The 23,240-nt window shown below is 45.1% G+C and overlaps 3 protein-coding genes across 4 annotated transcripts; 1 reads left to right on the top strand and 2 right to left on the bottom strand.

Moving 5' to 3' along the window:
* Nucleotides 1–209: 209 nt before the first annotated feature.
* LOC142883432 (C-1-tetrahydrofolate synthase, cytoplasmic-like) lies at nt 210–9,481 on the bottom strand. The gene is made up of 28 exons (XM_076018301.1): nt 9,293–9,481; nt 7,481–7,565; nt 7,332–7,391; nt 7,135–7,188; nt 6,724–6,860; nt 6,534–6,634; nt 6,295–6,431; nt 6,061–6,172; nt 5,857–5,984; nt 5,587–5,684; nt 5,255–5,428; nt 5,018–5,154; nt 4,876–4,922; nt 4,680–4,787; nt 4,519–4,593; nt 4,330–4,432; nt 4,158–4,234; nt 3,774–3,914; nt 3,618–3,686; nt 3,376–3,487; nt 3,104–3,243; nt 2,867–2,908; nt 2,582–2,682; nt 2,315–2,492; nt 1,994–2,101; nt 1,508–1,660; nt 833–942; nt 210–727 (listed from the first exon to the last, which is right to left on the bottom strand). Exons 1-27 carry the CDS (start codon nt 9,328–9,330, stop codon nt 853–855), a joined length of 2,805 nt encoding a protein of 934 aa, XP_075874416.1. The 5' UTR covers nt 9,331–9,481; the 3' UTR covers nt 210–727; nt 833–852.
* A 213-nt stretch (nt 9,482–9,694) lies between these two features.
* On the top strand, nt 9,695–12,646 carry dorip1 (dopamine receptor interacting protein 1). Its single transcript, XM_076018305.1, has 5 exons — nt 9,695–10,050; nt 10,262–10,783; nt 10,995–11,084; nt 11,173–11,307; nt 11,609–12,646. The coding sequence occupies exons 1-5, from the start codon at nt 9,965–9,967 to the stop codon at nt 11,796–11,798; spliced, it is 1,023 nt and encodes a 340-aa protein (XP_075874420.1). The 5' UTR covers nt 9,695–9,964; the 3' UTR covers nt 11,799–12,646.
* Nucleotides 12,647–12,691: 45 nt separating this feature from the next.
* Nucleotides 12,692–22,362, bottom strand: klhl28 (kelch like family member 28). 2 transcript variants are annotated; one of them, XM_076018304.1, is made up of 8 exons: nt 22,201–22,362; nt 21,077–21,337; nt 20,357–20,994; nt 19,819–20,262; nt 18,088–18,296; nt 16,235–17,130; nt 14,338–14,654; nt 12,692–14,229 (listed from the first exon to the last, which is right to left on the bottom strand). In XM_076018304.1, exons 1-6 carry the CDS (start codon nt 22,216–22,218, stop codon nt 16,967–16,969), a joined length of 1,734 nt encoding a protein of 577 aa, XP_075874419.1. In that variant the 5' UTR covers nt 22,219–22,362; the 3' UTR covers nt 12,692–14,229; nt 14,338–14,654; nt 16,235–16,966. The 2 variants fall into 2 exon arrangements, with proteins under 2 accessions (XP_075874419.1, XP_075874418.1); XM_076018303.1 differs by having other exon boundaries at nt 12,692–14,654.
* Nucleotides 22,363–23,240: the final 878 nt, after the last annotated feature.

Raw genomic sequence — 23,240 nt, 5'->3', positions numbered from 1 at the left:
TTAAAGATCTTGTGCCTTTTTTTGGAATCAGTGGACATACAAATAATAAGACCTTTTTTCCCTCAACGTCTTGACTCTTAAGTTGTTGGTTGTTTTTTTTTACTTTTTCTACAAATGGACTTCTTGAAACCACCTTGGCATTCAAAGTAAATTCCTGAAAAGAAGGCATGACAGTGTCAGTGATCCATATTCGGAACCTTTAACAAGGACTTGGTTCAGGATAGTTTATTTGAGGAGCCAAATACAGAACAACTCAGTTTTACAGCAGGGATATAAGCACCAATTTTAGGTGATAATAAAAGTACAATGAAAGTAAAATAATATAAAAATTAGAAGTCTTTTTTTGTAAGGCAGAATCACAGTTTTGTCTTGTAGTGTTAAAATTTTATTCATCCTGTAGTCACAGTGAATCAACTCAGCAGTTCACAGATCCAGCTGGCATAGTGCAAACAAGAGGACAAGACTCCAGACTTGTAAATGGCACTGAGGTTTTCTGGGATGTGGAAATACTGGCTGGCCTCATTTATTGTCTAGCACAACAAAACTGGAAATGGGACGCCTCCTTTGTCAATTAGTCAGCAAACAAATCAAGTATTCTTTTTACAGGCGTTGTCCAACTGGTGAAACAATTCACAAAAGACAGCACCAGTAGGCCACACTCAACCGACATCCAGTTATTAGTCCAATCAGTTCCTGAAGACTCAGTGGGGAAGGCGGGTCGAGGCACCTCGTCTCTATGGAGGGAGCAAACAACACAAGTGCACCACGTCAACAGTCACGTGTACTGGCATTCCATTGGAGTCTTAGTGATTGTTTTAACTGCCTGACTTACCACAACAACCAGAAGAGGCCTCAGAAAAGGCCGTTGACCTGCTCGGTCTCCGGGTCCAAGTCGATGTCATAGAAACACGGTCTGGTAGGCAGACCAGGGATGGTTGGCATCTAGGAAGGAAAGCAGCAGGAAACATCAATACACAAGGTCGATGTGCTAATGAATACGGCCAGAGGAGATAAAATAAGATGGTTTTTGTCTTGATGTTAAAAATCTCAAGTTGATGACAGAACATCCGGCTGAGCAGAAAAACCAAAAGGACCTGTGGATTACATTAATCTTTTTACATTAAGATTACGTTTGCGTGTGTTTGGCATCATGTGTAACTTTAAAAATGTTATTCAATGGACAGTAGGTTGAGTGCGTCAACGTCAGGGAGAGACGCTGTTAAAAAAAATAATTAAAAAGCCTACCGTTTGACTTGACTGATGTAATCACTGTGCACGATCCAGATTTGTTTTGATGTAACCTATACATGCTATTATTACCTCTTTTTTTTATTACTGTTATTATCACTATGGCTATTTTCTGTAATACTGTTAGAACTGTGCTGGCTGGTTTTATTTATTTATTTATTTATTTATTTATTTATTTATTTTTTATTATATTTTTGATTCCTTGTTTATATGAAAAACTCAATAAAATATGTTATAAAAAAATAAATAAAAAGCCTACCGTGCCAACCAATGGGAAGAGGAAACCAGAGCCCACGCTGGCTCGAATGTCCCTGATTGGCACCACGAATCCTGTGGGCACACCCTTCTTGTCGGCCTCGTGAGAAAGGGACAGGTGCGTCTTGGCCATACAGATCGGAAGATTGCCGAAGCCCTGTTGTGGGTTTAGTTTGAGAGAAAAATCCAGGTGACCTTTTAAAGAAGGTGTGAGTCATTCCTCCTACTAATAATATTTAGTGGCAGTAGCAGACTGGATCAGCTAGAAACACTTATTGTTACCGAAAAAAGAAACCGTTATACTATTCAAACATGCATGAACTCCACGTTGTTCCAAAGATTGCAACAATTACCACAAACACACAGAATTTAAACCTGCTCTGATAAAAATACAAAACTGTTTATTCACCCTTTTAAGTGAAGCAATAAGACTAACAATCTTTCAGAACAATGCAACGCAACAAATGATGCTGCTGAGGGAGTTGCAAACCTGTTTGGTGTAGAGCTCCACCTTGCGTTGAGCCTCAGGGAGGAGCTCAACATCATCTGCTCCGTATACCTTCTGAGCAATTATTCGAATCTTGTCAACAATCGGGAGCTGGAAAGGAAACAAAAAATGAAATGAACAAATAATATACATATACATATAAATACAGAACTGTCTGCCTACTGTTACCCAAAACATCAGAAGATCTAGTCATGTTTTGTTTTTTCTTAAATCATCTCCTCGTCGATTTATCTCTGCCAAACTACAACCACTTTTGCAACCGTCTTACTTTCAGTAACTTAAAACATATACAGAAAAGGTCACCTCAAGATCGTAGAGGAATTTGAAGTTGCTCGGGGCCTCAGAAGCCTTCTGGACGGCCTGGCCCAGGCCCACAGCACCGGCGCCCCCATCAGCCCAGTGGGAGGAGCGCACAGCATCGAAAGCACCAGCAGTTTTGGCCAGCCTGCAGACGAGGTCCAGCTCGGCCTCCGTGTCCGTCCTGTAAGAGGCATCCGAAAAACACTGATTGTGGCCGGTAAAGTTTATCCTCTTTAATTCTTGTTCTTCTGTTGCCTTTGCATCACTTACTTGAAAGCATTTACAGCCACCACCACTGGCACGCCAAAGTGCTGAGCGTTCTCAATCTGCTTCCTCATGTTGCTGCAGCCCTTTTCCAGCAGCTCCAGGTTCTGAACACGCAAACACATAACACAACAGCCTTTGTTGAATTTTCATAAGAGGCATTATGAAAGCCGCAATTTACAGTGTGCACAACTGATTAATATAGTTACTAATAAAAATAAAAAGCATGGAAAATGTTGGGTAACAGTGAATACTGAATCATTCATTCAGAGTGAAGTTTTGTTTTTTTACCTCTTCAATGTATTCCTTGGGTAGTGGCATCCCAGCAGTGACCTGAACACAAAATACATTCACACTGTTGACTTGTTACCAAAATCTCACAAAAAACAAAAACATGTCCATGTGTGCAGAAAAACAGGTTATTTGACATAATTATCCATATTACGAAAGAGCACAGAATCATCACAGATATAATAGTATAACAGAATCCTCAGTCAAACAGTTTTGATGGTGATGTCAAGAGCTAACCGTGGGTCCTCCTCCGTGCATCTTCAGTGCCCGGACAGTGGCCACCAGCACAACCACGTGGGGTCGCAGGCCAGAGTAGCGACACTTGATGTTGAAGAACTTCTCCATGCCAATGTCGGCACCAAAGCCGGCCTCGGTCACTGGAGTCAAAAAGCGGTAGGATAAGTTAGTGAGCAAAATACGCGACATTTAAACACAACATCAGATTAAAACAGGGAGCCATTAGTCATTCAAGCACACCATGTTTTTCAGCCCTTCTGTGCTTTGCTTACCCACAAAGCCCTCTGGTCCCACCAGCTTCAGAGCTATTTTATCAGCCAGGATGGAGGAGTTGCCATGGGCGATGTTGGCAAATGGGCCAGCATGGACAAACACTGGATTTCCCTGCAGGTTCAGATGGTTCACATGTAATACAAAACTAACAAATGAAGACAGAGCCGCATTAAAAACCTTTAACTAGAACTTTTAAGCCGGTCCTGCATTGATCCCCTGACTGTAAACTTCTTTCACCCACCTCCAGCGTCTGCATCAGGTTCGGCTTGATGGCATCTTTCATCAGCACAATCAAAGCGCCACTCACGCCCTGCAGTGAGAGTCAGTGCATTCTGTCAGCTTTGCTTTGTCTTAGAAACCTCAGGTGCTGTTATCAAGGGGACCCAGAATTACAAACCAGGTCCTCTGTGGTGATGGGTTGTCCACCGCGGCTGGAGGCCACAACCATCTTGGCCAGACGCTGCCGCATGTCCTCCAGGCTGCTGGTGAGGGCGAGGACGGCCATAATTTCACTGGCCACCGTGATGTCAAACTGGGCCTGGATGACAGAGAGTAGTGGGCAGATCAACAAGGCGGAGTTATAAAGCAAAAAAAGAAAATTCCTTTTCAAGAGAAGAAAGAGGAGAAATGTATTGTTATTAGTTAGAAATATTGTCTAATTAACACAAATGATTGATGTGTGTCTCTGTTTTTTTAATGCATTTAATCCTTTTTAAAATAAGAGATTGATTATAAACCAAGAGACGTGTGATCCTTAGAAATATTAATCTTAAATGACTACCTCTCTGGTGTATCCCTTCTCAGTTGGAGCCTGGCCAACAGTGATTTTCCTCAGGAATCGATCATTGGTATCCAGCACTGAATTGAAATGAACGTAATGACTGATTAATTACTGTTTGCAGTGAGGAGATTTAAAGGAATTCATAATAATTAAGAGGAATTTATAACTTTACCTCTCTGCCAGGTGATTGTGCTCGGTTCTATATCCAGGCGGGCAAAGCGAGTGATCTCCTCTTCAGTCAGAGCGGTGGGGTCTGTCTTTTCAATGCCCAGTTTCTAAATAATCATAGAGTTGTTTTAGTCATATTAATGCATTTTAAGTGCAGTTAAAAGCATACAGATACTCTGGCGTCATGCCTCACTTTGAGCCTGTTGATCTGAATAGGGGAGAACTTCCTCTGTCCTCCACTGAGAGGGACCAAGCGGTTGAACAGGGCCTGAGGTCAAAACCAGTCAGATAACAGCAGTTGGCATACACTTGTTGACTTAGAAAACAGCGTGTCGCAACACTAGGATCTCTTACCTTATCGGACTGTGTAGATTCGTGGAACATGCGAGCGTCAATGGCTGCGGCCACCAAGTTGTTGGCAGCAGTGATGGCATGAATGTCACCGGTGAGATGGAGGTTGAACTAAAATTAAAAGAAAATTGTAAAATGTATAAAATGCATGCCTACACTCTGGTGGTATATACTGACACCTAAACATCTGGGCAAGTACCTCTTCCATTGGAATGACTTGAGAATATCCGCCTCCTGCAGCACCACCTGCAGACAGAAAATCAACACTGCACGGTCAATATGAAAAGCTTGAAAATTGTGGGTCGCTGCTCAATGGGTGTGTACACAGTGGCAAAGTTCACCTTTGATGCCAAAGGTCGGTCCCTGGGAAGGCTGTCGGACACAAGCAAACACATTGAGCTTCATGTGAGCTCCGAGGGCCTGAACCAGCCCGATGGTGGTGGTGCTCTTTCCTTCACCAAGAGGGGTGGGAGTGATGCTACAAGTAGAGAATCATCACCAATGAGACCATATCCTGGTTTTATTTAGCCTCTAACGGGCAAACAGTGCAGTAGATTGCAGAGACAGAGACGGCTCACCCAGTCACCACAACATATTTGCCGTCTGGTTGGGCCTGCAGACGCTTCATGATGCTCAGCTGGACTTTGGCCTTAGTCTGTCCATAGAGCTCCACTTCATCAGAGAGCAGGCCAACCTCTCTGGCTAAAAAGTCAATAGGCTTGGGAATGCAGGAGCGGGAGATCACGATGTCACTGTTGGGGAACAATTCAGACAACACATGCAAAATTACGACTGAGGGAAAGCAACAGAGTTTCAACAATTCTGGTACATTCAATTAGCTACATTCATTTCAGCAACACTGGACACTGTCTGAAAACATCTCCAAAAAGATGAGGGTTGTGCAACAGACCTTGGCACAGGCCTCTGGAGGTCGAGTGGAGTGTAAGAAATGTTCCACCTTCCAGGTTGATGGTTCTCCAGAAAGCGTTTTGCACTCAACACTGTGTTCTACAGAAATGACAGAATGACACTTTTTTTTTTCAACCATGAAATTGCTTCATCATTGAAGCAAATCACGATAAATACTCTCGATAGTAAAAAAAAAAAAAAAAAAGAAAAAAAAAGAAAAGATGTATACGACAAGTGAGTGAAAAATGTGGGATCAACTCTTGAACCTCACCGCCATCAGCATGGCCACAGTCATAGGTCCCACACCACCAGGCACTGGGGTGATGAAACCAGCTCGCTCTTTTGCTGAAGCGTAGTGGACATCACCCACAACTCGCTTCCCACTGGGTTTGGTGTCATCTATGAGAGAGACAGAGCGGAGTTCAACTAAGGCAGGTAGCAAAAGCCTCCTCCTGATTGACAATGATTGTCCTACCTGCAACATGGTTGATGCCACAGTCAATAACCACAGCTCCAGGCTTGATCCACTCTCCTTTCACCATCTCTGCTTTCCCAATGCCAAGAACGAGGATGTCGGCCTTGCCCACCTGGGAACGAACAAGACAATAAAAATCTGCAACAGATATTTAACTCTATGTTGATTGGTTTAAAAGGAGCAGAGGGGAGCTACAAAAGCAGTCTAGATATTGTGTTCTTCTCAGTGCATTACCTCTCCTGCGAGGTCAGCTGTTTTCGAGTGGCAGGTGGTGACTGTGGCATGGTTCCACAGTAGCAGGTCGTGCATGGGAGCGCCCACAATCTTACTGCGACCGACAACCACCGCCCTCTTCCCCGCGATGGACACACCTGCAGAGGCAATTAAAGTAGTGTTGGTTGCAATGACGTGAATGTTGATTATTTCCGAGAATGTGCAATTCCGATTAAAACATTGCGCTGTTGTGCGTTTACCTGTCTGCTTGATCAGCGTCAGGCAGCCGTTAGGTGTGCAGGGAATGAAGCAATCACCCAAGTCCCCACGAGAAAGCTTTCCTGCATTTATGCTGGTCAGTCTGTGAATTGACAGGGTGACAATGAAGAAGCGCTTTCACTCATGTGTGAAAGGGTCAGCAAGTTGAGAGATCTGTGGTCAATGTCCTACCCATCGACATCCTTCTCTGGGGCCACGGCGTTGGTGACCTTCTCCGTGTCCATTTTGTTGATGGAGTCCAGCGGCAGCTGCACAATGAGTCCGTGCATAGAAGAGTTTTCGTTCACCTCTTTAATAGCGTGAAGAACCTAGAGAAAGGCAAACAGACTTACTAGGGAGTAGTATGAGTGTGACAGAAGTGAAGGTGACAGAAACAATGTCCAGGAACCACTGTTACTTATTAAACAATAAATACACGATAAAATACACTTGAGTTCTTTTGTGAAAATTGCACTAAATGTTGTACCGTGAAGTTCTTACTGAGGTATTGGGGGAGAAGCAGAGAGGGAAAGAAGAAAGAGTGTGTGTGTGTGTGTGTGTGTGTGTGTGTGTGTGTGTGTGTGTGTGTGTGTGTGTGTTCACCTCTGCCTCTGTTGCAGTCTTGGGAAGTCTCATATGTGTGGCATGTATTCCAATCTTAAATGAAAGTAAAGAACACGTAATGTCATGGATGAGCATTAAATACAAACAGGATGATATACTTGCCGTATATAAAGATATAATATAAATATATAACAATACACCATGTTGTAAACATAACTAAACATATATCTTTTCACCTCTGCTGCTGCCTTCAGCTTCATGCTGATGTACAGATTTGAATCATCACGGTCTCCAACCTACATGAACACAAACAATCACTCTGTTTGTCAGCATGGAAAGACAGAAAGATGCATGAAGCTCTCCAGCAACGAGACAGCAAAGCTACCTGTAAGACCACCAGACCGGGTCTGAAGTTGGCGTCTTTGAGCTTCATCTGCTCCACATCCTCCTTCAGGCCGTTCCTCACCTGACTGAAAACCCAAGCAACAAAAGAGCAGGATTTTTATCCTCATTGTACTGATAAAGGAAAAGACATTTTTGCGCAGACACATGCAAACTGGCTATCTAGTTATACAGTAAGTAATCACTTTCAGATACGCAGCGGAGCCGGGTCTATGGGTGGATCCAGATCACTTTAGGTGAATGACACCCTTACCTTTGGTCTTTGCTTGATCTTTCCTAACACTTTTATTGACATGATTGTAACATTGAGTCTAACAAACTGACAAATTAAAACTTTTATAGCATATAGTGACGCATTTGTTGAATTAAAAAAAATGGAACCTTTGTTGTGTCTTACGACAAATGGAGCACATCTGTTTGAAGCTGAACCCTGATTATATTACATTTACAGAGATATCTTTTAAAAGCAATTTCTTAGACCGCTCCGTGGCAGAGAAACTCGACAAAACAAAAACACTTTGTAATGATGTCGAACACACTGTAAATGTAGAGGATGAATAGGAGTTCTCACATAACATTATAATTTGAGAAACAGTGTACCTACGGTTGAAAAAAAAAAGAATGTTAAACCTAATCCTAATCCCTGGTTAACGATTATTAACTCAAGCCACAACCCTTGCGACAAAGGACAGGCATGCAACATCCACACTGTCGTTTGTGAGCTATGATTGTCTCTAAACGAGATAAGAACGTTTCCGACAAACAGAAAGGATAATAAATCCATAACACTGGCCTTTTATAGACAACCACAATTTGTGTGCCAGCTATTGCCATCTTACATAAAGAATGGGAATGGCCCCCAAAAAAGATGTACGGCATTTGTGCTACTGAAAGAAAAATAAATTGACAAATGAGTGATGCGTGGTGTTTGCTTAACACGGTCCAGGATGTGAGGTCTTGTGACGAGCACATGCAACAGATTTTTAAAGCACCCTCATGCATCTTTTGCAAACCAAGAGTGCACATTTGGCCACAAAGCAACACTTTGCTGTATTCATATTAAAAACAAACAAAAAAAAAAACATAAAATATTATTAAAAAAATAAATATATATATATATATATATATATATATATATATATATATATATATATATATATATATATATATATATATATATATATACATATATATATATATATATATATATATTTGTATACTGTAGAGGAGGTGTTGACTCGCCATTTGCAGTCATTGGAGCAATAGGGCAAAGATCGTATCGCTGCAGATTCTTACATAATACTGGAAAGGTCCTGCAATCCAAACTGTTCACAATACGTTTGATTTTGCCAAATAATTATAGACAGATTGTTTGTCCATGCACTGACAGGAAACAAATATAGTTGTGAGGGATTAGCTGTGACATTTAGGAGTACGACCACCACGATGCTTTTTTTTAATTATTATTTCTATCTACCAAAAAACAACAATAGAACTATTACCACACTGTGAACACTTTGCGCACATGGACAGTTTCGAAACGTTAAACTAAGGAAAGAAATAGGCGCCGAAAATATCTGTAAATTACATTTGCAGTGAATGCGACGTCTACAAGCACAAGAAAAATAAATATCGAAGAAAACTTTAAAAATTCAACAACAATGCGTACATCTAGACTGAGTTCCAGCTGGCCTACTGTAAGATGTGCAACTTCTGTCCTCGTGCTGCTTACACACACCTGACTGCACACGACAAAAAAGAAAACGTGCTGGGGGAAAAAAATACTTAAACTTACGCTGACACCTCTTTCCCGCTTATGATTTGAGCTGGCATATTTCGTTCCCGGGTGTTCTTCCGTGTTGTGAGGTGACTCCTGCACACTTGCAGCCCTGACCAGAAGAGGAGCGCCGAGAGTTCTTCGAAAACTTAAAGCTTAGCAGACGAGCGTAAGAGTCGAAACTAGTGTCGCAGGCTCGATCGAAAGGACGAGCACTGCCCCTAAAATTTGCGTACTATCTTTCGGGAATACCGTTGAACGTAGAGTCCTCGACTCGTGAGGGGGCTCGACGTCGAAAAGGGGCGGGAATATCAGCTCACTGACAGCCATCGTAGCCAATCAATACACTTTGTGTAACGCCCTAGTTGATCAATATCAACCAATAGCATTGGGCGTTTTGGTGATGACGCCCACCGATGCTTCGATGCTACGATGGTTGACGAAACTTTCCGAACTTCAGTTAAACGTAACCGCTAAGCGTCAGCAGAGGGCAGCAGCAGCACCGTTTGTACACGCCCCTTAGCTAACTGCTCTGTAAACATCGGCGCAGTGTTTTGAGTTCAACTTGACGTTTTCAGGTGCAAAAGTGTCCAAATTTATGCTTTTAAACTGAGGGTGCACGTCAAAAAATACTTCACACTTGGATGTAGCGGTCAGGTCGTCGCAAGCCATGCAGAAATCCAGCGAGCCATGGAGGGTAGATTCTGTGTTTTAAGCGACACTGAAGACTTCCAGACGCTGCTCTCAAACAATGCAACCAATCTGCGTTTTGAAAGGTATGACTCTTTATACCCAAAATCTTACAATGTGTCATCTTGACAGTGCACGGTTGTTAATATAAGCTTCGGGGTTGCGTCGCATTTAGGGCTGAAGACGCGCATACTAATTAATAGAGGTTCGAGTCGGAAGACTATGGAACCCAAAGTGCACGTACACAATTCGCCCTTCTGCAATCCTTTGCTAAGTCATGCCAACGTGTCTCACCAGGTCCAAGACGCTGTTTGAGGAAATCCGTGCCTCCATCAGCAACAACGAGGAGGACCGCTCCTTCTGGAGGCCCGTCCTGCCATGGGGTGGTGTCTTCACCATCAGGGCAGGGCGCAAAGCCCTATCACGCACGCCCCTGTACGTCAAAATCCACCTGACCAACACCTGCACCATCGACGGCTTCCTCATGATCCTGTACGTCATCCTGCGGGACAACCAGGGCTTTCCCAGAGAGCTGTCGGTCTTCCTGGGCAAACACTTTGTGGAGCGTTTCCTCCACCTGATGGACTCCTTCGACTACACCACGGTGAAGATGCTGTGGATCTTGGAGAGAATGTCCAAGAGGCAGTACCGCTCTGTGATCCACCACGCGGCGCTGGAGATCGACCTGTTTGGCAATGAGCACCAGAACTTCACAGAGAACCTGGAGAACCTCATGGCCACCATTCAAGAAGGCCTGTGCACCGCCTGGAACTGCCCGGCCCGCGTTCAGGAGGACATGGAAACAACAGTCACCATCAGGTATTCTGTAATCCATCAGTTCTGTCCGTGTCATTACAGCAACCGAGTAATTGTGCGTATTTGCATCACGATAAGGCACTTTTTTTAAAAAAAATCAATTATGTTTACGTACAACATAAAATACATGATTTCTTTTTTCAATCACAAGTTTGTAATTCAAAGTTAACTCATTTCTGTGAGTCATCTTTTTATCCTGACTTTATTCCTCCAGCCCGCCTCACGAGCCGCCTCACAAAGACCTCATCCAGTTTGCTGTGGATGAGTTCTTCTGCCCCAAGCTCCTTCTCTGTAGCCAACCGGGGTGAGCCTTGAAAATACTGTTCTACTTCTAAATCCGGCCCGGCGGTCCGACCTCAACAGTGTCACAAACTGATGATTTGAATTTGCAGGTGTGACGGTCTGAGGGAGTTCTCACCCAGGATCTTCTGCCACGGGCCGCCGCCGTTTGTCATTCTTAATATGCAGCAGTGGAAGTCGGAGGAGCTGTCTTACGTTCCTTACCATCTCGCTGTCTGCCAGCACAGGTTCCAAACCTCCACTTTGCGTCTTGGTCCTCTGTCACAGTTAGGTGTCGAGGTGTCAAGCCTGGGCTGGATATGCAGAGATTTTTTTTTTTTTGTCTCTGCTTCAAAATAATCTCCTACAAACCAGTTGGCATTTTATAATAATTTCGTACCATAATTCGCACATACAGGCTATCTATATGAGCAGTATCATTCACACACATGCCTAAACTAACCACTGCGCCACCGTGTCACTCTATTTTTCCTTAAAATGCGTCAGATGATGTGATGAATGGATACACTAATCTTTTCCCCTCTGCAGGTACTCACTGGAGGGCGCCACGCTCTTCAACAAGGAGGAGCACCACTACTCGGCAGCCTTCCAGATAGACGGCTGCTGGATGCACTACGACGGCCTGAGAGGCAACAATCTGATCCTGTTGAACAAGCCACCAGAGCTCCTGCTGCTCTCCTCGCTGGTCTACACCCGCGACTCCGACAAGAGACCCTAAGAGGCGCCGATGGGAAAGAGTTTGCCGGCCCTCTCCGCCGGCAAACTCTTGAGGGCATCATGTTGCTGTATTATGAGTCAGCATTTGATTCCTAAACCTTGTTAATTAATTTCTTCTGCTGCTTCTGCTGCTGCTTCTGCTGCTACTGCTGCTACAGTCTCACTGCAACGCTTGTTGGAAGGCCACAGTGTTCAATGCAACCTGGGATCTAAGAATATAATAGTTTATGATAGTTCTGGGTTGACTTGCAATAAAATACATGTCACAGTATATGTATACGCCGCTGTAATGGATTCCAGTGGGATCGGCGCTGTGGGGGTGCTGTTTCCTGGCGCTGCAGCAGAGATGACGTTACATTCCTGTCAAAATGCATCATTTTGGTAGTTTAATGGCACGTGCATGTTGTCAGGTGTTTCCTTCAGTTGAACTGGTGCTTTTTCTATTGATCACTGTGATCTTTGCGCATTGGGGATGTTGGGAGGTCAAGCTGATGTCTTATTTCATTGAAGGCTTTTTACATGGAAGGCAGGTAAGACAAGTCTTACAATGGGAATGTAAAAAGCGATTTAAAATGTATATTTGATGAGTCAAACTTGAGAGATTTCCTGTCAGTCTTCCAGGCCAGTAGGCTGTTCTCACTAATTCTTGAAGAAAAGCGTCTTAGCTTAGCTCAGCACACACTGCCATCACACCGGGCTCATGTATTTGCTGGCATCACACACACACACACACACACACACAGTGCCTTTTCCATGTCAATTAATTAAAGGGAATTATGTTGCATATGTATTTTTTTAATCTTTTGTTGTTTTTTTAATGGAAATAAAAATATATATTTTGGATTGTAACTACGGGTTTATTTATTTGATAATGAACACAGGAATGCAAACGGCACCCTTTAAGGCAGGCATTTATTTTCAACTGGGTACAACTGCACCACACAGTGACTAAAATGTAAAATGTCTTCAATCAAAAACGTAAAATGTGAAAAGCTACCGCTACAGTTTCTACAACTAAGGTTATTATTTCTTTTTGTATTAATCCACAGGATAAAAATGTAAAAAAAAAACAAAAACAAAAAGAAATGTCACTCCGGACACACATGGAGAGATGTAAAAGAAGCAAGACTGGTCATTTGGCGAACATTGACATCAGTTTCGTAGCATTTTTTTTCTTTCACACGTTAAACAGAGCGGCAGTCCACTGCAGACCAGGTATTATTCATCCGTCCGCTTTCTTTGAACAAGCACTTTGGTGAGAGTGGTGGCAAAAAACATGACATTAGTTAGGCTGTAACAATAATTAAAAAAAGAAGAAAAAAGAAAAGGAACATCCAAAGTCCGTTTTTACATCCCTTCTTTTTGCAGATTCACGTTTGCAGATTTCGTGTCACTGGCACTGCTCTGGCAGCCCACCCCTCCCATCAGGAATACACAACAACAGCGACGCTGGATGAATCAGGGCGCCGGCACATGATCACGCCTGCGTGATCTTGTGCCGCGGCTGTTAAGTGACAAAGTAACATGGAACAGAATAGCTAGCAAAATAAGGTACATAACAATAATAATATCACAAATAATTTATAAATACAAAAAAAAAAAATCACAAAAACATCAGTCGCAAACAAAGACATTTTATGCACATACACACACGGGCTGCTAATATTTTAGTGTAAAAATCAAAGGATTAGTACTTCACGAGCAGATGCAGACATTCTGCATCGACATAAATATTCCCCCCCGGTGACGTGGGACAATTTTGCGCCCAAACGCCGTTAATATTCTGCTCTGTGGCAATCGTTTCTAAAAACGACTGCAGCTATTTTTCTTTCCTTTCAGAGTACAAGCTTTGGGATGGAAGTGCTTTTTCCAAGATCGCTGGCTAAAGACCGGTCGATTAGAACCAATCCATAACCCGCTCGTCGCAATCAACTGAACACCCTCAAGTTCCCCTAAGCCTGACAAATAAAGTGGCGTGCACAACGTAAAGACGACGCAGGTCATGTGGCGGGATGATCCACGTGGGTGCAAGGAGAAGACATGCGATATGGGGGTGGGGCAAGGGGGGCTTTTGTGTCAAAGCAACGTAAAATGCCTTGGCTCTCTCCCCCCCCTACTCCCCCCTTGTTTGTTTGCTTGTTTTGGTAGACTCACACCAAACATTTCAATTTTTACAGACAGAACGTAAGACTTATTATTGCATCACCTAAATGCCATCATCCTAAATCGAAACCCTATCTACAAAATGACAATATGTAGAAAACAGTTTGGCGAGTGCGATGCGGAGGTCGGTTTAGGATTTCTCCACGCTGCGTTCAGGAGCTCAAAAGTGACTCGGGACGTCCAGCAGTGACGTGTCACTGACTCCGCTCAGCGACAACGTGGCCTAGGGTTGGCCGGCGCAGCCTTTTCTCCTGCACCACTTTGCGCCACTTCGCCGAAAACAATGAGGACCGGAAAGAAAAAATATCTCAGATGTGGGAAGCGGAGAAATTAGGGGGGGTGTTTGGCACCCAACATGTCGAGAGACGACCTCATACCTCAGCTTTACCAACGAGACCTTGGCTACATGTTTGGCAGCGAGCTGGTGAGTGCAGATGTTGGGACGAATCCGGTGGGGGGGGGGGGGGGGGGGGGGGGCGTAACATTAAGGAATGCTTACAATCTGACTGGGGGGGTGCGGGCATGGAGAAGGTAAAGTTGAGGGCTTGAATCCCAAATCCGGGAACTCTCCAAGAGGGAAGTTTTGCGGTCGTTCGTCTGCCGGCTTCCCTCTTCGCCATCGTCGTCTGTTATTGCGCGACTGGAAACCCGCTGCTACGTGAACCGCGATCGGCCACGACATCGAAAGCGCCACCTTGCGGCACCGGCGGAGAACATTCATGATTTTGCGACAGGGCAACAATTTGCTTGGAAAACTTGAGATTGCGACACAAACCATTCGGCAGAACATCACAGCACGCCAACCCCGACAGACAGACGGACAGACAGACACGTGACAAGAACAGCGCAGGGACCTTGACAGCGTCCGATATTATACTCATTTACAGATTCTTTTTCTACGCCTCACTTCATGAACTGTCCGACAAAACCATCAGCAGATCTCTATATTTAGCCCTCTGTTTACAGCCTCCGAAAAAATGCCAAATTTCACTTTCTTGCTACATCTGAGGATCTGTGTCCATGGCTGGGCCGAGACAACAGCAAGGTCAACCCAATCAGACCGGGCTCGTTTTCACTAACTCGGCAGAAGTACCAGCGCCCTTTGTGACATCACCGAGACCTGCGTGCAATAGAACTGAGTGATAAAGTATGGACTGTCTTTTCATATTCAGGGCTGGAGAGACACGCTATGATAACGCATGTATTTGAGTGGACACGACCCTTTACGGCAGGGGTCGCCCAAACGACGGCCCGCGGGCCAAATCCGTCCCGCTGTGTGTCTCTGTCCGGCCCGCGTGAAGGCAGTCAACCCCCCACCCCCCCAACGAAACTTTGCCGGCACGTTAGCGTAGCGCGACAGCGATAGCGTGCTTCCGCCCCACCATTCCCCCGCTCAACAAAGAAATGCCGGAACGTTAGCGCTATTTCCAACCAGCCCTCCCCCCCCCCCCCCCCCCCACGTCAACGAACCGTGGCCCGCCGACATGATGCAATTCCGTCATGTGGCCCATTGCAAATAAAGTTTGGAGACCCCTGCTTTACGGTGTCTGAAAAAGGCCCAAGATCCAAATTTAGCCGAACTAAATGGGACCCAAGTGTCACATCGTTTGTTTGTCAAATTCGCTTCAGAGGACGTACAAAAACCACACAAGAGCAACCAGGAGCCGAATCATTCCCCCCCCACTCGACTTGGCACTTCAGCCACGATCACGTTGGCCATTTGGTTTTGATGTTGCGGCTGAACTGACGCGACGATCAATAAAACACAACTTGGAAGCTGAACGTGCAGAGTGCGAGGCAACACCTGAATCCTACAGCCTAGAAATAGCACCGCTTGGTATCGTGTGTGGACCAAAGGGGGGCTGACAAAAGAGGGTCAAGGCCAATTTCCACTGGTGCGACAAAAAGCAGGAAGGTTTATGACCTGGCGTCACGTAGAACACACGAGACGGACGGACGGACGGACGGGTAGATGGACGGACGGACGGACAGACGGCTGCAGGGCGCGAGGCCTCTACACTGCCCCTTGGAATCAAGCTACACAGTCACACATCCTCAATACACACTAGTGACCCAGTGCAGAAAACACAATTACAGGCAATGCACTATAGGATCGCTATATATATTATATATATACATATGTGTATATATATATATATATATATATATAATATATATATATATATACATATATATATTCTATATGTATTTCATTTAGACTATTTACAGGAGAGAAGAAGGCAGCCCTTTAGGAGAAAGTATAAAGATTCAAACTTCTCTTTTCTTGTGAAGCACTGATTTTGATGCGGAGCTCCAGCGTGGCCGCGGCCTGAGCTGTTGGTTCTGCGCACGGTACATGTAACGGAAAGAAAATAAACAAACAGGCCATGAGACGCACGCATACCGCAAAAAAGCCAACAATCGGACCTTCAAGCAAACTCGTCGAGCGGAACAGCAGCGTTCCGGCGAGTCTGAGCGCTCGCTGGCTCCCCAGTCGCAGCGAGAGACACGGAAAAAAAATGAAAAAAAATATGAAGCATTACGACGGAATTAATGGCATGGGAGGAAAAAAACCATGAAGCAAACTGAAACAAAAGACTGCAGTCAAAGACGGGTTTTGTTTTGTTTTTTTTCTCCCACAGTCCTCTGGAGAAATGGCTCAGAGTCCTCAATGTGGTCCAGCAGCAGCAGCGGATTGGTCACCTCGACATGCCCCAACCGACAGCCGTCTGATCCTCCTCAACGGCCTTTTCCCCCGCGCGTCCTCGACGAGCCTCGAGCGGCGTCTCCCCCTCGAGCCAGCCAGCCAGCCAGCTCCGACACATCCAGCCGCCCGGCAGGCAGGCGGGCAGGCAGGCGGGCGCTCCCGTCCCACCATCGGTGCGCAGTGCTCCTACTGCACCTGGAGGGCGAATGTGAGGAGGAGGGAGGAGACAACGAAAAAAAGAAAAGAATCTTTTGCAGGCCTAAGGTTTCTTATTGGGTCCCGGTGGGCCGGGCCATGGGTCAAAGGGCAGTCAGGCCAAAGTTGCATCGGCAGTACATCATGCCGCTCGAGTCCAACCAGCTGTCCGAGATGGGGTCGTAGCGCTGGACAGTGTTCAGGTAGGACGACCCCGAGTGGCCTCCTACCACGTAGAGGTAGTTGTCCACGATGGCTGAGCCCACACCTGCGACACAAAGTGACAATGACAAGGATATTCCTGCACGTTTGGGTTGTCTAAGTGCAATCACGACCTCAAATATATGAGCAAGATATATGTAATTTATATGTAATTATGCAGTAAAGAAACTGCAATGTGAATTGTGATGAGAATGAAGTAGAAGACACTAAATTCATAGGGTGTGTCCAAACTTTTTACTGGTAGTGTGTGTTTGTGCGTGCGTGCGTGCGTCTGTGTGTGTTAAATTGCTGTCTTTACCATCTGTTTGCGATGCACCATTGTGTAGGAGGGGTAAGAAAACAGAAAAAAAACACACCACACATGTCCAGGAAGTACAAAAGGTTGAGTTGAGCGTGTGCCAAACATGTAGACTCCATACATTTGCTCAGTGCATATTGTGTGGGTGCACAGTGCAGTTACATGACCTTAAGTGACCAGCAGGTGGCAATGGATGATTAAAAAAAAGAAGCTATGGCAGACTCTGAAGAATAGTGAAAAAACATGATGTTGCATGGCAGCGTTTTAGAACAGGGGCCACCAACATGGTGCCAACGTGTAGTCGTCTGCAGGCCTTTTCTAAAAATAGCATAACTCAGTGAGCTGCATCTAAAATTTAGTTTTATTCTGTTGCTAATCTTTCATAATCACACTTGTATTTACATAGATTAGAAAATGACAACATCTTGAAAATAAAATAATTAAAAACATTTTATGAACCATGAAGTCCTTGTGGATAATTACTGTGAGAAATGAATGATTAGTGTATTCACGTAGATGAGTATCATTAATAATAATATATAGCTAAAGGCTGAGAAAACATTAGTTATTTGGTGGAAGTGGAGTGGAGTGGAGCAAACTGGTTGCCCTTTGTATGACCCAGTACCCATGAGGTCGCTCTCGAGTTCAAAAAGGTTGGTGACCGCAGTTTTAGAATGTGCCTCTGTACCTCTCCCAGAAACTCACCTGTGCGCGGCTCGTTCATCGGCCGACAGACGGTCCACTGGTTCTGGTGGGGGTCGTACCGCTCTATGCTGGACAGGTGGGACACTCCGTTGTGCCCGCCCACCACGAATATGAAGCCGAGCATCACGCCCACGCCGAAGTTGATCCGCTTGTCTGCCATGGGGGCTACCATTTCCCAGGCATCCTTGCTGGGGTCGTACCTCTCCACGCTGTGAGGGGTAATAGCAGCAGAATTACAACTACAAAACCAAAAAAGATACTCTAACAGTTGCTATGAATTGAATTGAAAATAACTCTGCTAGTGCGAAAGCGGGAACTAGCAGTAGACCGTTTTTCAAAGCGACTGCGACGAGAGCCTGGCCGTAGATGCAAGTAAAACAGATACATTTAATTTTGTTCAAATTAAATTTTTTAAAGCAGAACATTTTCAGTGAGCTAGTGGGCACAATAAGCAGCATCTGGACTCTTATTGACCTAAATAAAAAATATTAGATTAGTCAATCTTTTAACCCAATCTCTTTCTGGCCCCAAAAAAAGTCTTGTGTCACAAAGGCCCGATTGGTAGAAGTGCATACCAATCCAATGAAAAAAAACAAAAAACAGGAGACAGGTAATACACAATTAGTGAGAAAGTGCTCTTAAGGGAAAAACCATGGAATAATTTGCCCTTTTTGTTTTAGCTTAACCGTGTAAAAAGTTGAAGCCCTGAGATGCACATTAGGAGAAAAACACTGGCACTGTGAGGTTGTTTTGCAGTATACAAGGACGCATAAACCATTGGGGGGGGGATCAAAATAATCCCCACAGCTTCTTTGTCCAAACACATTTTCCTAAGGGGCATCGGGAGTCAAGGCGACAACGCAACAGACATTTCTCCTGAGAGAGCCGGAGCCGGAGCAGCAGCAGCAGCAGCAACAGCAGCAGCAGCAGCATGAACCTGCGACAGCCTCCCTCAAATAAAACCTCGGCCACTTTTCTTGACCACACTTGACATCGTTCACCTGATTGCCAATTCTATTAAATAACTAGCGGGACCTTGAGAGAGAAAGAGGCCGAGGCCCTGTAAAGAGCTTTTCACACAGAATGGAGAACATTGTGTAATAAAAAATATTTTATCACCAATATCAAAAGGTTGTCTGCGAGCGGCGAAGAAGGTTCAACCCAAGTGAACACAGCAACCCCAAAAATGTGTTGTGGTTTTGTTTTTGTTTTTTAACACTAGGCTGGAGGGAACCAGTCAGTCTTTAGGGAACCTACCCATTTCCACTGGGAATTTAATTTCTGCATTTTTTAAAAAGAGACCGCTCTACTGTTTTCATCAATTTATTTTCTATACCCTGCCTCTCCTGCACTCAGAGCACTGGAGCCTATGACAGCCGTCTATGGAGGAAGGCAGGGTTTTTAGTGTGTTAAGAGTCATTTCAATAAAGAGTTAAATACCATGTATTTATGTGTTGTTGTAAACGCTTTTGTTCATTTTGAATTGACATTAAAAATGTTTGAATGTCTTCTGCATATCCTACGATATCTTATTTTCTCCAATGAGGCTTGTCAACAAAACACTCCATCCATCTGCTGCTGCTGCTGCTGCTGCTCAGCCCCCTCTGTCAGATTTTAGAACCCGTTGCGGCCCCACCAGTCAAAAGGTTTGCCCAGTCTGGATTTAAGGCGATGGTTAGTCTTGTTTTTTCGCTCAGGAGTCACAGAATATGAGCAGATGTAGAATCCTACCTGTTCATGTGGGCGGGGCCGTAGCCCCCTATGGCGTACACCATGCCATCCAGCACCGCTGTGGCAAAACAGCTCCTGGACTTCGTCATGGGTGCCACATGCTGCCACTCTTTCAACTTGGGGACGTACTTCTCGACCGACTGGAGGTAATACTGGCCGTCGTAGCCTCCCAGGGCGTACAGTTCGCCGGCCAGGACCACCACCCCGAGGGTGCTGCGGCATTCGGCCATCCGCTCCACCGAGGACCACGTATTGCTTTCAGGATCCCAGCTCTCCACCGTGCTCTCGTGCCGGCGATAGCTGATGCCTTGCCTCATGTGCGTGGCGATGCCACCCACCACGTACACCTTGTGGTTGAGCACGGCCACGCCAAACTCGTACCGGGGCACGCTGAGCGGGGCCAGTCCGATCCACGAGTCCGTCTGAGGGAAGTACATTTCCATACTGACAAAGAAAAAGAGGGATTTTACAAGTTTATCGGGAGAAGAGAAAAAGTACAGATCATCAAAGAAGCATCGTAATGTTTTTCGGACATTACCTTTCTAATGTGGCAAAGAGTCCCGCCTTGCCTCCGACCGCAAGCAGCACCTTGGGGGCGCACCGGGGCCGCGCCGACAGCACAGTCTGATAGGAGAGCCGGTGCTCCGGCATGAAATGATATTTGAGGGCCTCGTTGAGCAGGTGCTTGCACGCGTGGTCGTCCCGTATAAGGTGGTTGGCTTCGTAAAGGCGCGTGAGAAATTTGACGCTGAGGAGCGGAAGGCGAACGCAGTGCAACAGCTGGGCCAGATGCTGCTGCCTTTCGGTCACGTCGTACTTGATCCACGACTCCAGAGCGTAGAAAACAGTCTCCTCCGTGACCACCTTGAGGCAGTCGTTGGACACGATTTCGTCCAACTCGGCCCTCGTCAGTTCAAAAAACTCTTCCGTCTGGCAGACCTCTTCGAAGTTCTCGCAGATGAACTTGGTTGCGGCCAGGCACAGGTCATGACAGCCATATGTCTCCGCAAAGCGGGAGATGCCTATACAGTTCCCGGCATCCAGCTGGCTCTCAAGGAAAGAACAGCACTCCTTCAGCACAAGCTTTACCTGGAGTAGGTTTGCAGCCGGTAGGAGAGACTCCACTGTTTCCTGTGAAATAAACACCGTGCCAGTGTAGGCATACTCGACAATTGCCTGGAAGACAAATAGAATTTCATCAACAGAAATTACAGCAGGAAAATGTTGTGAGCTGGGCCAAAATGAATGAAAAGCGTACCTGCAAAGCACCCTCGTCGATGCACTGGAATTCCACTTCCGAGGTCTCCTTTTCCGACAGGTTACCCGTAAACATGGCCTTGAAGTAGGGGCTAATGCTGGCCAGCACTACTTTGTGAGCATGGATCTTGACATCACCCACGCACAGGACAATGTCGCACAGTTCATGATCCTGCCGCAAGAGCTGGAGGCCTTGCAGCAGCTGCTCCGAGTGAGGCCTTTTCAGACTTGCAAACATATAGGACTGGTCCTGCTGGTCCATCTGGGCGCAGGGATATCCGCACGTAAACACAGGAATCACACTCTTATAACGCCTGGACGTTTGTATTTGTGGTCAGCAACCGACGGGGCTGCCCTTAAACACTTTAGATGACAACACTTGGTGAACTGTATGTAAGGCTACAAGCCCGAGGACCCAAACAAACACAGGCCCGTGCAACACGATGCAACAGCAGTCTTTGGGGGAAACGTGTCTGGCTCTGTGATGCGTTCAGGGATGTTTTGAAAGGGTTGCTTACGCTTTCCCCGACCTGCTGGTAGCAGTCAGCTGGGATGCAATTGCAAGCTAACGGGAGGCGTGATTTTCCTACACTAGTCTTGCCTGAGGAGCACAGAGCTTCGTGGCTATGAGCAAGCGCATAATAACGTTACAATATCCACTAAACGCACTGCGTGCATGCTGCTAACACCGACGATGACATTCAGCCCAGCTAAGCCGTACTGTGAATTTGTCGAGGGGGCCCTTGGCTCGATTTCTGAACAGAGGACACGGGCAGATCAGAGCTCGTTAGCTCTGATCTTAGCTTTAAATCCAGCTAGTGCTCGAGCTAACCCTCTGTAAAATCTCATCGACAGCTCGGAGAAGTCATCAGCACAAGCGCGGGTAATATCGTCGACGTTTGTCCCCTCGTTGCGCTGTCAATGTTGTTCAATTTGGACGAATAAAAGGCGTCCAAAGCACTCGCATTGTACTGCAGCCTGTGAGGGTTAGCTGCTAAAAATAAACACGGTTACCGTGGCTAGCTGCATCATTGATTGATATACAGTAACATGGCTGACAGCTACAAAACGTGACGTTAGAGCTGACCGGTTGCTCCGTGTGTCAACGCAGCGGTGAAAACAAACCTGTAACTTGCAGTCCATCTGCCGTGCCGCCGTGGTGACCGATTTTTGCAGCGGCGGAGTTCAACGATGACGAGAGGGAACCCCGGGTTGCTATCAGGAAAACAACCTTCTGTCAGCCTAGCTGCTGAACTGCTACAGATGAGACTCATCGAAGATGCCCACCCACTTCCGCTCACTTTCCAAAATAAAATGTCATTTACGCGGAATAACTTTCATAATAATAGCAGATTGTTCCGAGATAACTTTTTTTGTTCCGAAAATTCATATTGTTGTCAACAAATGAACTAAGGCTAACCTGTATCTACTGTATATCTATATACGAAAAAAATAAAAGTACTGAAAATAAATAAGATAGCAACAACTGTGATAAAAAAAAAATAAATAAATAAATAAAAAAAGGAGCAAAAGGAGCAAAAGCACAGGAACAATACTGTATCACTATGTACAGGGTAATGACGCCAGATAAACAGAACAGAGCTCGGTGTGATTGGAGGCCGTGACTCACGGAGGAAGCAGGACACCTTATTTATTTATTGCAAAGTGTGTAAGGTCCTATGGCACCACACAATGTAGCTAAAATGGCCTCATAATGTGGATGATCCACTCCCTTAAAAGTATAATAACAATACAATAATATAATATGAATAATATACTATCATTCATTACAACTTCATATGCACATTGTTGCAGTTCGTCACAACTCCTGACAAAAGAAATCTTGACTATTGGAAACAATGATGACTATAACTACAATTATGTGTTAAAATTGTGATGTTAATTGGGGAGACAATATGCATGCAATTCTCAGCAAGGAATCCAGGACCTGTTTTGCATCTTTAAAAAAAAAAAAAATGTATGTTGCAAAATGTGGTTTGCAAATTTGGAAATGATTCATTTTCATTTATCTTTCACTATTTTGCTTGGTGTATGACATTTCTAGAACGATATTCCCTGCTAACAGATTTACTTACTCATCCAAACATACCATCATACCATAACGGGCAGACATTTTCGACAAACCAATTGTGAAAATTGCTTCG

The sequence above is a fragment of the Nelusetta ayraudi genome, unplaced genomic scaffold (assembly GCF_046127955.1).
Source record: "Nelusetta ayraudi isolate G7.1 ecotype Tasmania unplaced genomic scaffold, CSIRO-AGI_Nayr_v1 ptg000007l, whole genome shotgun sequence".
NCBI lineage: Eukaryota > Metazoa > Chordata > Actinopteri > Tetraodontiformes > Monacanthidae > Nelusetta > Nelusetta ayraudi.
The sequence above is the reverse complement of the archived record's forward strand: the minus strand, read 5'-3'. Positions and strand labels throughout refer to the sequence as shown.

What these genes read in the sequence shown, in the direction of transcription:
- LOC142883432 (XM_076018301.1), bottom strand. Translation starts at nt 9,330, where the DNA reads ATGCCAGCTCAAATCATAAGCGGGAAAGAGGTGTCAGC. An exon ending in CAGCTGACCTCGCAGGAGAG is followed by an intron (nt 6,173 to 6,294) that starts GTAATGCACTGA and finishes GTTCGTTCCCAG; the next exon opens with GTGGGCAAGGCCGACATCCT. An exon ending in TTCAGATCAACAGGCTCAAA is followed by an intron (nt 4,433 to 4,518) that starts GTGAGGCATGAC and finishes ATGATTATTTAG; the next exon opens with AAACTGGGCATTGAAAAGAC.
- dorip1 (XM_076018305.1), top strand. Translation starts at nt 9,965, where the DNA reads ATGGAGGGTAGATTCTGTGTTTTAAGCGACACTGAAGACTTCCAGACG. An exon ending in GAAACAACAGTCACCATCAG is followed by an intron (nt 10,784 to 10,994) that starts GTATTCTGTAAT and finishes TTATTCCTCCAG; the next exon opens with CCCGCCTCACGAGCCGCCTC. An exon ending in CTCGCTGTCTGCCAGCACAG is followed by an intron (nt 11,308 to 11,608) that starts GTTCCAAACCTC and finishes TCCCCTCTGCAG; the next exon opens with GTACTCACTGGAGGGCGCCA.
- klhl28 (XM_076018303.1), bottom strand. An exon ending in GGCCCCGCCCACATGAACAG is followed by an intron (nt 18,297 to 19,818) that starts GTAGGATTCTAC and finishes TACCCCTCACAG; the next exon opens with CGTGGAGAGGTACGACCCCA. An exon ending in GATGAACGAGCCGCGCACAG is followed by an intron (nt 17,131 to 18,087) that starts GTGAGTTTCTGG and finishes TTTGTGTCGCAG; the next exon opens with GTGTGGGCTCAGCCATCGTG.